The 15,713-nt window shown below is 44.0% G+C and overlaps 1 protein-coding gene across 3 annotated transcripts in view; it reads right to left on the reverse strand.

Annotated features, from left to right (window-relative positions):
* GPD2 (glycerol-3-phosphate dehydrogenase 2) overlaps nucleotides 1–15,713 on the reverse strand; it is a 52,320-nt gene that overhangs the window by 16,297 nt on the left and 20,310 nt on the right. For all 3 annotated transcript variants that reach the window (XM_031590819.2, XM_031590821.2, XM_031590820.2), the window contains exons 4-7: nucleotides 15,563–15,687; nucleotides 14,419–14,516; nucleotides 13,225–13,388; nucleotides 476–640 (exon numbers count right to left, since the gene is read on the reverse strand). In XM_031590819.2, coding sequence (XP_031446679.1) covers nucleotides 476–640; nucleotides 13,225–13,388; nucleotides 14,419–14,516; nucleotides 15,563–15,687 — 552 coding nt within the window. The remainder of the gene's footprint in view (nucleotides 1–475; nucleotides 641–13,224; nucleotides 13,389–14,418; nucleotides 14,517–15,562; nucleotides 15,688–15,713) is intronic.

Raw genomic sequence — 15,713 nt, forward strand, 5'->3', positions numbered from 1 at the left:
ATTAATCTGTGAACCTAACCTACTGTAAGGCACATCCTGCTCGTCTGAAGGGGGCGGCTGGAACCGCTCTCAAAAATTAACCAAGTTTGCATTTAAAGCCAGACTTCAGAGGAAGCACTTTGCAGAAAGTTCTGCGCTGCTTGTGGAGGCAGGGCAGGAGGTAGGGGAGGAGCGAGCTGAGCTGCACCTCTCAAAGAGGAGGACTCAGCTGGTGAGCAGTATTATTATCGTATGGCACACGGCATTTTACAACAGCGCCTCTGCTCGACAGGAGGGCTTGGAGGTAAGGCTCAGCCCACCCTGCCAGAACACCGCGATCCGAGGGAAAGGTCGGACATGAGTTACAGATGATTGACACCACTGCTGTGCCATGTGCTCTGGGAAGATGGCTCCTTCATCAGCTCATCAATACTGACCATTAGCGCTTCCCGCTCCCACCTCCACCTCCCAGCACAGCGCGGGCCGTGGCACACACCTGTGAGGACGTCCCTGCAGCGTGCCCCGCACACGCGCTGCTTGCCGCTGCCCGGCTCCGTCCTCTTCAGCAGGCGCAGCACTTCAGTGTAATTGGCGGTGGCAGCGCCGTACCTGGCAGCGGTGAGGGCGATGGCGAGGTTCATCCGCGCGTCGTTGTGCTGTCCTGCAGCAGGAAGGGAGAGGGAAGGATGTGAGTCACCTCCAGCCACGGCCGCGCGGTATGGAAGCGTGTCAGAACCCATCTGTCTCAGCTGTCCCTGTCACATCCGATAGCCGTGATGGCTGCTCGCGCCCGACGTCGCTATTTAAAAGACATGGCCTCTGCACGGCCCCCGCCGTGCTGCCACCCTGCACCCCTCGCCGGTGCGGGGCCGAGGGCGATGGGCTCAGCCGCCCCACAGAGTGCTGCTGCTCCAACGTGGGAGCCTCCTGCTCTGCTCTGGCGAAGCGCAGTTGAGCAGTGCCGCCGCAGCCCGCCACCGACGCCTGCTTGGCTGTGCCGCGCCACGTGCAAAACCCAACAAATCTTTCAGGCTGCCCTAAATTAAAAGTTTCCTGTAACTTTCTTTTGTGTTATCATTTCAACAGGTATTTTAGCTTCCCAACATACAGCATGAAATCATCAGAAGAAGAAATAAGCAGACAAGAATTAATGAAGGATTCTTAACACATATCATTAAAGATTTATTACCGAAATTCCCTCGTTAAAGAAAACCAAGAGAGAGGCGGGGGACCATGAGGGGAAGATGATTAATTACTTTAAAACACGGGCTTCACCTGAGACTTTTCCTATTTATTATCACCACTGAAGTTAAAGTCCAGGATGCTGGCTGGAAAGAATTACTATACATTGAAGGGGCCAGGCTCTGTGTGTCCCGAATAATTAATTTACAGCAGGGCTAAACTTCCTCAGATGTGGTTCACTTCCCCACGTGCCCGGACCAGTTCTATCAAAGATAATACAGGTAAAGTGATGAATTTGTAATAGATATTGTTGTTGATTTATGTTGCCAGCATTCTGAACGTTCAGTACAAATGGTTTATGCAAAGTCTGGTCCTTCAGATTCTGCCTGCGCATCTCGTATCGCCGCGCACGTAATCTGTTCCCAGCTAAAAGGGCAAAGTTATAAAGCTGGGATCAATGGCCTGGAGGTGCCACCTCCCCTCTCCCATCCTCATTCCAACCCAGCTGAGGTGATACAGTGCCATCAGTCTTCAAGCACAAGGCAAGCTACGCAAAGTGAACAGAAACAGTGATATGATGAAGCACCGATGAAGAAACAAACAGTAACTCTGATTCAACTACGCAAACAATGCCCAGAATAAACTGCAGAAAAGAACAGCAAAACAACTTAGCAAGATGTCAAGAAAAGTTGCAGATGCTCCAACATAGCAGATGCATGAGACTAAACAGCCATCTGTCAGAAGTGGCAGGCAAATCATTAAACAAATGCATCAACATTTCTGCTACAGCAGTGTCAGGGAAGGGATGAAGTGACCTCACAAAGTCTATCTCAAAACTGAGTGTTTTAACAAAGGGCTGAGAATGTTCAGCATCTTGTGTACATAGTGAACACTGGGGAAAGAAAAAAAAAACAAGAGAATAGCAGCAAGCTGCATTACAGCAGCTACTTTAATGTACAGCACATCCAGGATGCTCTTCTAGTCCAGAGCCAAAGGCATGCAGAAGCTGGGCAGCCTCTTTGCTCTGATGTTTGAGGCTCCCCAGCCCTGGGGTGCTACAGGGCATTGCTGTACAGGGCAGGAAACCCAGCACAACAGAACCCTGGAGGTGTTCAAGGCCAGGTTGGATGGGGCCCTGCGCAGCCTGGTCTAGTATTAGATATGGAGGTTGGTGGCCCAGCAAGGGGGATGGAGCTTCATGATCCTTGAGGTCCCTTCCAACCCAACTGTTCTATGACTCTATGATTAATTGCTACCCAAGAGAAGTGCCATCTCTGCATGAAGGAAAGCCCAAAGCAGCAGCCCTGCACAGCACCCCTTCAAGGTAGCCCTGTTGTACTTCTCATCCATATCCCTCTCATTGTTACTCTGCTGTGAGAAAACCCTTGCTATTGCGTAGTTCTCGGCTGTCCAAGGGAACCTTGAGTGCCTAGGCAATGCACCTGCAGGAAGAGGACTGGGAAATAACCAGTTGCTGATTAACTATGCATTGAGAAAAAACAACGCTGGCTTCAGCTTAATGCAATCTACAGTGCGGAGTGCTGGAGTTTTTCACAGTATAAACAGCAGAGATCTGTGGAGGTCTAGATTGGAAAGCAATGAGGAGTGACTTACTGGCTCATAAATTTATCATCTATGAAGAATAATACCTCAACAGTTCGGTAGGATGGGGTCACGGTCCAATGGCCCATCCACTCAGGAACAGGTTTATTTGTTGGGAGGTGTGTCTGTGAGGTTTTAACATTAACTCATATTTGCACATTTTCCCACAAACAATGACATTAAAACTCTGCACTCTGTGCAATCATCTGTTCTGCCCTGACACCTGAAGAAGCCGTTCCTGCTCCTCCATGCGGAGCAGCTATTGCCAAGGCACTGCAGAACAGCTCTCACTACCACACCGTTCATGATTGAGAAAACATTTTTTGTTGATTAAATAAACCTAGTTACTTTCAGTCATGGTAGTTTGAAATAACAATCATCCCCAATTTCAAACAGGTTGGAATGCGTTGTGGCACTTCAACAATCCTCACCACTCGAGAGGAACAGAGAGAACGAGAATGCTGCCTCTGTCTTCTCATTTTTTCAGTGAACTGTCATCCTCCTTTTGCCACCTCCAAACCCAAGATAAATGCCTCCAAGCTTAACTTTCTCCAAACAGAGATGCAAGGCTTTCTTGACACAGGCACTATCAGCACACTCAGAAACCGCCCAGGAAACCCAAGGCATAGATGTGTGCTAAGGACAAGGTGACCAAAGACCTCTGTGGGAGGCCCTGCATCACCTACTCCAGGCAGTTCTGCATCCACTGTCCTCCACATCAGTGTCTGGCACTCCAAAGCAAACACAGAGCTATCTTCTTTTGCTCCCCCTTCTACTCTACCATGGGTTTCTTCTGAACGTTGTTAGTGATAAATCCAAAACCTGTTTTACAGTACCACAGCAGCTACGTCCAACTAATTCGGCATTCCTTTCCATAGCAAGCAAGCTGCTGAAGATCTCCTAACGAAGCTCAGAGCAATACAGTGAGCATCTAACCAGGACATCCACTGAGCACAGACGTGCCCATCACCCTGCCCCAGCCAGGTGAGCAGCTGCAGTCCTGCTGCTCCAGGGCTGCTGGTGTGCTGTGGTCAGCTCTGTCAGCAGGATGCATCTCCAGGGACTGCACATGGCAGCCAGATCCAGCAGCTTTGGAACAAACATCCAGGAGCCATGGACGGAACCTGCTGAGCTCTCCCCACAACTTCTCCTAAAGCACAACTCAAAAATGGGTGTGGAAATCCTTTAAATTACTTCTGAGAAAAACAAAGAGCCACCCATCTCATTATTGCTGTTGTCATCTGCTCATTGTACAGCAATAATTGCAGTAAGCTCATTTTCACTAAGGGTAGCCAACACTGCTAACGAGACACTGGCCTAACTGCTTTCAATAAAGTGACACTTAATCCTCTCAAAAAGAACCAACACTATTCTTAGAAGGCATACTGTCAAAGACGTTTGGGGCAAGACGACATTTTGACAATGTGTTCCACATAATTTTAAGATAAACCAAATGGCATCACTGTTGATAATTTCTTTTTTCTTTTCTGTAATTTAGGAAAATTCTATTTTTGATCCTTCGTAGCAAATGCTGCATTTCTTCAAATAAGAACAGACAATGCTTCCGTTGGCACTAAAAGAATCCTCCTACAGAGTGCACAGTGTACATTCGATTTTATTTTTATCAATGCTGAACCACAGCCAGTAGTGGTAACAAAGCCCACAGACTGTAGATTTTTGTGACTGATTTGGTGGAGCTGTGAAAGCCACCACGCCAAGGAGGCACAACAGTAGTGCCAGTACCTCCTGCACTCTGCCACCCTGACACCCGCTGCTTTTCTACCCATCCCTGCCCTCCGCTCTGCAACTCTCTGCAGCTGAAAATCAACACCACTCAGCAGCCAGTGACTGCAGAGTGGAACTTCTTTTAATGCCGAGTGACATGTTATCCACCTAACTTTCTTATGCTAAGAACTAATGCTTTGTTACATGTCACGCTGCAGCTGTATTCAACCACAGTGCCCCCAAACACTGCAGCCATGGCCCCCAAAATTGCTCTGCATACACTTTGCAAAACCATGTGACTCATCCACACTGTTGTAGTGCTAAGCCAAACTTCTTGCTTTAAGGAGCAGGCTGGTGGTCCCTGCAACAGACATGAAAGCTTTCTCACCTTGTGTCAATTTACAGTCTTTTCCTATTAGGCTTATCTAATTATTGCTGTTGAGGTCAAGCTAAATGGTGAGCTGGAAATTAGCCATGCAAGAAGCTATATGACAGCCTTAATGCAGTTTCTCAAGAGGGCAGATCTTTCTATAGAAGTACATACTAGGCTCCTTTTGGAAGGAAGAAAAAAAGAATAAAATGAAATATTTGGATGAGAAACTAGGCAACAATTTTGAACTGCCACATAATACAACCATACAAATAGTTGGGGCTTGTTGTTTTCTTTTAAAAAGCTCATGAGATTACAGTTAACTAACAGCTTGGGCATTGCTTCCTTACTGGTATCACTGAGCTCCACTTGGTTAACTGGAACACTGCCTGCAACTTGCAAGGCAGCCCCTTGGGTCTGGAACATGCCCCAAAGCCTGCCCAGATGGGACATCACTAGATTGTCACAATATCGATGCCCACTGTCCCCAAAAGCACTGTTCTGAGGTCATCTTAAAATGATAAACGTTATATTCCTACAGAAGTATTGCACAATTCATGCTGTAAAAAAAAACCCAACAGCACAAGGAATCAAACAACACATCTCAGTACATAAAAGTGTTCCTGTTGTGTATATACAAAGCTTACCAAATTTAAGGCTGATGATCTGTAGTTACATACAGTGATATATAATTTAGTTATCGGAGCTGCCTGCATCCACCAATTTTTAAATAGAAAGTGCTTAATTACAGGAACAGTTTTATTACAAGCATTAAAATGGGAACTCAACATCTGTTGCAGTCGCTGGAACCAGTTGCATCCAAATTGAGTCACTCCAGCTGATTCATGATGCCTAAAAGTTGTTCCAGACTTCTTTCAGGAGGAATGCAGTAAGCCCTTCTCCCCAAGCCTACGTAGAACAAATTGAGATGTTAACTTAAGTTTTGACTCATATGCCAAGTCTTTAGAAGCGCCTTGAGACTTGAACTGTTTCTTAACTCTCTGAATCATGTGAAACTTAAGCCAGGTCAAAAATTCACCAAAAACTAACAGGCTTTCTAGGACACACAGTGTACATGTATTTGTTCTTGGACAGCTGCAGAGGAAGAGCGTTCTGACTCAGATCAGTGCCACCACACCCACAGCAACACAGCAGTACCCCACCAGACTGCTAATACAGATCACATAAAAACCATGCTCTGCTTTGCACTTGGCTGTCCGTGCAGATGAAGACAACTAGCCAAGCACACAGTCAAAAACCAAACAGGATCACAAGGAAGATGAGGAAACAAAAATGCAATACACTCCAACTTACGCACAGTTATAAAGAAATGAATGCATAAAAATACTCTGCTGGAGCATCACGGCAGGGTAAGAAAGCTAAAACTAACTGAAACTAAGGTACTGGCATATAAAAATAAGCCGTGCTACCCGAGCACATTAGGAAAGAGAATTTGGAATTACTGTTCAGCACTGCTGCTTTGTAATTATGTTGTTTCCCACTTCCTTCTATCAGCCTTCAACTTGTCACCACAATCATATTGCGGTGTCAGTGTAAGTAAAAGCACAGTGTTAAAATGAGACCAAACACTGTCACTGTCAGTTTGTGGCAGCCACGCTGAGATGTCACAGCACACGAGCATCAGGCCGGCCTGCTGGGCCGGGCCACAGGGACACAGCACGGCCTGCGGGATGGACGAGCAGCTCTGCAGGACCTGGGGGACCCTGCCAGGGCTGAAGGCTGAGGGACGGAACCACGAGGGCAGGGGCTGCGGCCAGCCAGGAGTGCACACAGGGCTCAGGGACAGCGCTGCCGGGCCCAGCACGTGCCCTGCATGATGAGGAGCTCCGGGCAGTCCCAGCCCAGCCTCGCTGCCCCTTGCACCCACAGCTGCCCGAGGTGCACGGGAACACATTGCTGACAGCCCTACCACCCGTACAGCCCTGCCTGCTGTACAGAACCAGTGCCTGCTAACTAATGACCCGCTATTATGTTCACAGAAAACACGCGTATAAATTACAGCAGGGTTACATGCTCTGTCAGAGCCTCCCCTCTAAAAGCCACGGCACACTGGGGCACAACGAGGAGTTGGTGGCACAACATGCAGCCAGCATCATTTTGCTCGGGAATAATCTTAAATCTTTTAGGTAAGATGATCCGAAGAATTATTCCCCATTCTCTTCTTAAGGGATATGAAAATCATCCTTTGCTTACACGAGCATTAAAGAGCAAAGAAACAAAAACAACAACAACAAACAGGCATAGAATTCACTCGAATATTCATCACTCCCAACCCTAAACCCTCAGCGTACAAACAGATGAATCCAGCAAGTCAGAGAGCAAAGCCAATTTAATCTGTGGCTCCCCTGAGGTAAATGTAGTTCACAGTCCTGCCCCCACCCCAACCTCAGCCATAATCCCCGGCTCCTGGAGGTAAGAAAGCACTGGAGTGAGGAAAATTCTGCAGCGGGATATAATGATCCAAAATGACAGGGACAATAATGACAATGAATTTCATGTCTCCCAGTCATGAGCCAGGGATGCTTGACTGGGCTGACTTACACAATTAAATTGTTACAGGTACAGCAGGAGATGCAGTTATCATCCGCGCGCAATTGGGAACGACGCCTCCAGCAAAAAGAGAACAAGTGCTCTGGAATGCACAGCCCTTTGTTGCGGAACTGCTGCTCCCGCAGGTACTGCCGTACCCTTTGACAGAGGGAAAACTGGGTTAAAGATGCAAGCCATTTTAAGCCATTGATTTTATCCCTTCTGAAAACGACAGAGAGCCGCGGCGGATAAAGCACTGCTTGATTCCAGTCACCTCGCAGGAGAAAGAGAGCCGTCTGATTTTATCAGGATTGGGAAGTGCTGCTTAGAACAGATTCCCGCTCACGTTTATAGGAACAGCAGCAAAGAGGAGCAGCATCGCTGCTCCAGGTTCAGCCACAGCCCAGCACCTCGTCTTGCACGTACTCCACTAGAGGCAGCCCGTATCACCTCAGCAGCCTCCTCACAGCAGCCTGCCGCTTCTCTGCAGGATTTCACATGCAACTCTATTATATAAAACATGGGACAAAACGTATTTGGAAACAACTGGATATGGAGAATACATATAGACTTTTCCAGGTTGTACCTACACTTAGCGTGCCTGCAAGGCTTCTCTCATTCACCTCCTTTCAATTCTGAAATACCAAGAAATATGGTTAGCGGTGTATTTCACCTATAGAAAAATCTTTTTAGTGACAAACTGTCAAAGAGTTTTCATATCCAGGGAAGGAGAAAAGTCATACAGTTGTCTGCATCTGTAATAGGGTAATACCCCTATTACGGCTCACAACATTCTCAAAATATTAATTTGTCAAATATGAATTATAAAGCTGTAACATTTCATAATTCAGGACACACTCAAAAACTAGGAAAAATAGCTACAAGAGCCTAAATAAAAAAAAAGCATTTATTCCATTTTTGACAGCTTAATGAATGCTCTACTCTTTTGCATTGATTTTTGTGTGTGTCGGCGTGTGTGCCTGCGTGCCCAGGAAGGATTTCTCATGGGGTTTGCTGTACACAAGGAAAGCTAAATCCTCTGCCAATGCTTTTTTTTTTCCCCCTTTATGTTTAAATAACCTTCATATTAAAACATTTCAGGAGAGAATAAATAGCAAGAATACAAAGAACAGCTACTTACATCCCAGTAAGCATACTGGAAAGTCACAGAACAAGACATTAAGCAGTCAGCTCCCTTGAAGCCACCCAGTGACAGGAGTAGTGTCTGCTAATTCCTATTTGCAGAAAGTAACAGCAAATTCCAAGAGCAAGGTCAACAACCAAAAAAACCCTAAAAATTTTAAATTCATGACTGATTCAAGAACAAACATTTTCCTCACACACCTAAAGGCTCATTTTGAAAGGCAAAATATGTAAGCAGAGAAGTCTGCAAGCACCTAAAGATAGAAAGCAATGCATCTTAAGGAGATCTGCGCCACTTAGAATTTCTAAATAAATATTCTGGCCGCTTGCATCTCCTCTTTAATGTCTTCCCTAATTTTTAACATAATGCACTACGTATGATTTAAATGGAGATTAATTCTTCCATTTAAAATGCTTTAAAATAATTCTGCATATGATCTTGAGATCTCAGGCCAGCTCTCCATAGTGCCTCCCTTCCAGTTTTCCTTGAGCTACATAAATGGAACTGACAGATCACTGCTCAGATAGCAGCCACGTTCTTCCCCCAAAATGTTGCCTTTTTGCTATTCAGGAGTATCCTACTACCAACAAATGCTAAATGCAGTCTGACATGTACCCCTAAGAAACAAACTTGTAAGTTGCGGCTTCAAAGAAAACCTTGAATAAATAGGACACATTGTGTACACCCAGGCTAACATCCAACATATGCTTTAGTTTCCCGATGCTGAGACAGAGCAAGAATAGCCTCTGGTAAAGCCTCTGATTTGCTATTGCTGGTACTTCCAACATTTATGATGTACCATCTTTTTTTGCCTGTATAAACAATTTTAAAAAATGTAATTAAGACGACCGTGGCAACACTGCAGAATACAAAATATTCGTGAATAATGGATCACTTGACACGCCACTGGTTTGATCAACAATTACAGAAAAAAAGCAAAGAGCATCGCTGCTTCTTGTCTTTGCAAGGCAGCACTGCCACCAATACGAAGATCACTGGAGAGGTGGTTTTATCAAAATAAAAAGTAACCCACATAATGAGCAGTTTAAATTCTTCCCTTTGGTGGTGGCAATCAACATGCCCAACAGCAAGATGCTGCTAGCTGGGGCTATTTACAGCTACAGATACAGAGATGCTACAATAGAGACAGGAATTACGATAGAGGCAGGAACACAAGAATGAGATAAGAATTTTATTTATTACTTACACAGGAAAACATGGATGGAGAGGAAAGACACGGCCTATTTTAAGATTCAAGTGTTTTGAGGGTTGTTTTTTCTTTTTTTTCCCCCATTACTTAATGCTCTTATTCATGACTAATTCTGGTGAAAGAATTAAAATGAGCATAATTCAACCATATCTTTCCCCTCTCCACTTTAAGTGGAATTTCCACTCCCTTCTGCACTCCATTCCTTTGGACTTGTTAAAATTCCAATTAATAGATTTACAATGTAGTGTGCTGGCTGACTCGTGTTGACAGAGCACAAGTTAATTGATCAAGATAAACGAATTAACGCTTCACAGAGTAACGTGAGCCCACACAGACCATGGACCATAGGCTGACCAGTGGAGAAATACCGTGGCACACATCTACCTGTCAGTTTTCATTCTGGAATGGGGCACCTTAAGAACTGACATAATGCTGTCATTCTCGCTTTACCCTGCACACACACAGCTCAAAGCTGCATCACTCCTCTGATGATACCTCTGTCTTTCAGAAGCTCCTCTGCATTCAGCTGAGGCTTTAAGGAGCTGCACAATTTGGTTTGTGCTGATGTTAACTGCCAGTAGCATTTCCCTAAGTTCTGCAAAAGAGCAGTGTGTAACCTGATCTATAGCAGCCCACAGCTTTAAGAGAAAAGCAAAGCAAAGCCAAGCCAGTAACACGAGCACAAATTTCACTAGCAGCAAAACTTAACACCTGCTTTTGAGATCTCACCCCATCAGCCTGGAAGTCCTGCCAGCATCACAATGCTGGAACAGCTGCCCAGAGGCTGTGGATGCCCCGTCCATCCCTGGAGGCGTTCAAGGCCAGGTTGGATGGGGCCCTGGGCAGGTATGAAATGGGGAAGTTGGTGGCCCTGCCTGCAGTGGGAGGATTGGAGCTTTGTGATCCTTGAGGTCCCACCCAACCCAATTGTTCTATGATCTCTGCCCACCAGCTGTGCACTGTACTGCTGCACAGATGTTTGCCACTGAAAGACCACGAGGCATCTTGGCACTGAATGTTTATACCTATTGCAACACCATTTAAAACAATTATTCCAAGAAATTTAGAGATTATCTTTAAGGTTATCTTGTAACTGTGTACTTTTAGAGTGCTGGAGTTGTACAGAACCATGATATGTCCAAATCATCTATTTCATCAGGAACGATTTCAATAGATTATAGATTATCGATTCCCAAGCCATAGTGCTCTTTTGAGAAACTAATTACAGTGTAATTCATTGTTCTTATGAACTCCTGGGATCTCTTAACAGCCTAAGAGAAGGAATAGCTTATAATAACGAAAAAAATAAGCCTGAATTACTTGTGTGTTATTTACAGCAGCTCTCATTATGGCACGTGAAGGTTGTCATTTCTTTCATTTGAAACAGTTAAAATGCCACAAAACCCCATTAAAGAAATCTTGTTTTTGAATAACCACTTATTTCCTTTGTATCTTAAATAAAAAGAAGTAAATTTTTACTTCTCTCAGAAGAATCTAAGTCCATCTTTTAACTCTCACTGCATTCCCAAATAAGAGCCTATGCACATGAGCATCCCTGTCTATTTTTCACTCCACTGGCCCCTGTGTCAGACAGCTCACAATCACCAGCACACACTTGTGCCAGAGGCCTCGCTAATATTACCCAAGCCAGCATGTTTCAAGAGGCCCTCCTACTTCTTCCCACTACAAAAGCCCCCATTGATAAGCTGATGAATAGTATAAATCAAGTTCTAAAAAGAGAAAAGTACAGCCTCTGTCATCAATTTTGTGTGAAGACATTCCTGGTTTCCAGAAGGTCAGAAAGCAACAGCTCCAGGTAAAAACTAAGTAGAACTGTGCCACTACCAAGGCGTGCCAGCATTTAAGCCATTTATCCATAGGAGGGCTCCTCCTGGCCTGCAAGGAATCCAGGGCCTTCTTGTCCTCCTATCCTTAACACACTTCTGTTTTGGTATTACCAAAATGGCCTCATTATTGAGAAAGTTTTAGGAGAACTTTGTCTTTTGGAAGCAAAATAAGATAAATGGAAAACAGGGAATAAACAGTCCAACTAAACATGCTACAAAACAGCATACAAGTCTGCTGCAAAATAAAAATGCTCTATCTTCTAGATATGCTATCAGAACCCAGTGCATCAAGAAAGCAGTTGTAACAGTATACTCTATTCCAACTCCAGTGCTTTCCAGCATTTAGAATTCATACAAAATGCAGTAACTAAGAACACTGGAGTTCTGACAGTTCAGGGATACAACTTGCATAATGGTAGAAAGCACTGAGATGTCACAGTTTGGATAAAACTCAAGACACCTGTGACCCAACACAAGTGCTAATATTCTGGACAAGCAAGACTTCTAGGTAGTCCTATGCCAAGGAAACCAACTAATCCTTTACCAGTTTTGTTTCAGACTGCCTCCAATACCTGCAGACACTGATGGGACAAAGTCAGGGACTCTGCTCAGAAGACCCACTGTGGCACCTATTGCTGTGACACTCTGCTAGGGACTTACCACTGCTTGTTTCACAGAACAAAATAAGGAGACTTACCAGCATTCTTGCATTACAAATATGAATGACGCTCTTGAGTAAGCACAGACACTTTTGAACACAAAAACTGCTTTTTCAAGACAAATGCAGCATCAGAACACTTGCAGAAAGCATCTGTTCTCTCTAAGGCTGACTGTGTATGTATGTTATACAAAAACATAACAGAATCCATCGTAACCAACAGTCTTAATAACAACTCAAGCTGGAGGCAACTTTTTCCTCACGTGATTCTGTAACTCTACTCAAAGGTGTTTTGGCAGAAATCTTAAGTTTGAAATTCTTTCCAAACCAGAAGTACTACAGTAAACTATCAGAATGACCACAATTGCTTGACATGTAATAACTTGGAAAATGTATTCAGTCTGAGAAGAATTCAGAGCAAATGCTTGCAAGTAGTGCTACACAGAGTATGCTTTATACTGGGGACATAACTTCCTTTCAAACAAAGGCAAAGTCTGAAGTAAACACAGGATTTGGAAATCCAACAAGATATGACTTAGCTGATCAGGAGTAGCTTTTATTGCTCTATCAGTCGTGAGGATGTCCAACTTAAAACAGGCTGAGCAGCAAGTACCACACATGTAGAGTATTTGCAGCAGGAAGAGCCTTGCCTCTCCAGCAAAGCAAAAATCATGCACAACTGAAAAGTTGTTGGGAATCACCAGAACACCAGGAGGCTTTCACATATCACTACAACTACTAGCTGTAAAAACAAACATATCCTCTTCTACATCCCATAAACTACTGTAGTGAGCAATGGAAGCATCAGTTCGATAGATATAAATTAAGATGCAAACTGAATCCTTCAAGTCATTCTTCCCTTTGGAGAGTCAATGTAGCTGATGTACACGTGTTCCTTCCTTCCCCCTCTCCCCAGATATAGAACAATGCAGTAAGAGTCACATAAAGAGAACATACCATCATAATAGACAATAGCTCCAACAAGCTTGTCTTTGCGCAGCATTGGGAAGTGCTCCAAGGCTCTCGACTTGCTGAGGACATAACTTCTTTTTAGACACTGACTTCCTGCCACAAGGTCATACAGTTTTATTCCAATCCAGTAATATGGCAACTGCCACCATCTGCAAGAAAAAAATAATTTAACTTCGTGGGAAGTTAACAAGTGAAAGCTCACACTTCTTGGCATACTTCTCATAACCCAGCATGCTGCGTTGTGCTGGTTTTACTTCTGTACTATTGAACAAGTTCACAGCATCACGTGAAGTAAACGTTCAAAAAGCTATGTATTGTTTGCTATTTTCAGCTGGTCTCCTCTCTGCAGGAAGTCAACTAAATTCAGTACTTGTTTTTTTCCAGAATTCAGACTACTGTCTTCTTACTTCAGCCTAAGATGAGGAATCAAAGCTGAGCATTGAAGGAAGAACCAGACTGCTTCAGCACGTGCATCTGAGGAGTCAAGATAAGCTGGAAGAGCTAATGTCTCTTACACGAGACCAAATAAATGTAGCCCACTGCTGACCTATGTGAGCTCCAGCTATTACAGGCCTGCTCTGTAGGACAGGAATATGGCCACACATTAGGACGATTCATCAAAAGCTCACTGCTTTGAGTAGCCTGTTCTACTGAACAACTGTCCTTACAGAACTAAAAAGCTAATCCAAATCACTTAAAGTCTTCCTCAGGAGGAAGAAACTGTCCTCTTAACACTGAAGTGCCAGGTACAGTGGAAGGCAACGCACTAAATTACTGACAGCCACCAGTGTTCTGTGCAGGACTACACAGTACATTTTGAAGAAAATGATAATAGCATGCACTGAAGACAAGGATGTACTGGAAAGAACAGTAAATAATATTCTGGGAATTATGAGTTCATTCCAGCTGCAAATTCCCCTCCTCTACACCAACTGTAATGGGTAAAATGCACCAAGAAGTTGGAGTCCAAGAGGTACTACTACTGGCAGCAGTGATACTAGGCTCATCCACGTGGGCAGTTCATGCTTCTACAACACTGCAACATCTCACCTCTGGGAAGACAAGAGGTTGTGACAGATATAAAGACACGACTGGGAAAAGGCATCTGGAAACTTCTCCAGGGAAATACCCTGCTTGTCGAAGGACGTGCTAAAGGAGAGATATGATAGTAGAGCTTACTTGTAAACAGGCAGCATGATAGGCAAAGGAGCTGATAGGTGAGGAGCTATTTCAAGTAGGTTTGCACGCTCCTGGAGTGCTTCTTTCACCATCTTGTACTGAAAAAAATAAGTATACATGAATTTCAAGTTACCCAATTTTTGCCCCAAAATGCAACATTTGAAGAGAAAATTGTTCATCAATGCAAATATCTCACATAAAACTTCCTGTTTGCTCAGAAGCACATTAGGATCCACTGGAAAAAAATAAATCAGAAATTAAGGAAAATACTTTTGTAGCAAGTTAAGCTGAAGTGGACTCTCTTTGGAATCTTGGCTGGTCAGTTGACCAATTTTCCATTTAAACTTAACGCAGTGCTGCTAACCAGGAGCAGGAGGCCATAGGGGAAGTTCAGAGCACATCCCAAGGTATTGCTTCGGTGCAGACTCCTACATTTAAATCCCATAGAACTGAGCTACAAACGCAGAAATGTTCCTCTCCAAATCAGTGATATCAATCAATACCAAGTTGTTCTTGGGAAAGAAAAAAAAAAGATGGTGATTTCTACAGGTGGGTAATCGTGCTTCTGGTTTTATTCATCTCTGAGAGGTCAGGGTTTCTGTGGCAGTATTATCATCATTAAAATGTATTTTAAATTAGAGAAGTCTCAGTGAGACAAATTGATTTCTAAAAGCAAGAACATCAACTTTCACCAGACTAAGGCAACACAAAAGTACACGAAATGTTAATCACATACATAATCACATAATCATTTACTTATCATATGTGCATAATCACTTATTTATCATATTTTCCTTACCCATTTCAGAACCATCGGGACAGCCCCTCGCTCCTTTAAATTCTGATCCTGACAGCTAAGAAGCTCTTTCTATTTTCAAGTCAGGGTTTCTGCCCTCCCTCCCCAACGCAGCCACAGTCTAAAAGGTACAGCTGTTAGATTGCCTGTAAGTGAATTTGGCAAGAAAGGGCACCACCAATTTCCCTGTTCTGGAAAGCTCAACTGGAGAAGACATTTTCTGTGTTGCAATCCACAGCCACTGAGTGCAGTCAAGTATTAGAAAAAGAAATAAAGAACTCTGATGTAATTGGGATAGGGAAAGTGTCTACCAGCAATTTTTGCTTAACAACCTGCATAAACAATTACCTGCTCAAAATCCAACTTCATGATGGCCTTCTGAAGATATCTCACTCCACCATGGATCAATTTAGTACTCCTGCTGCTGGTCCCTGATGAGAAATCATCTCTTTCTAGAAGGGCTGTTTTTAGTCCTGTGTTACCAGAAAACCAAATTAAC

Source organism: Phasianus colchicus, chromosome 7, assembly GCF_987193195.1.
Source record: "Phasianus colchicus chromosome 7, bPhaCol1.hap1.1, whole genome shotgun sequence".
Classification (NCBI taxonomy): domain Eukaryota; kingdom Metazoa; phylum Chordata; class Aves; order Galliformes; family Phasianidae; genus Phasianus; species Phasianus colchicus.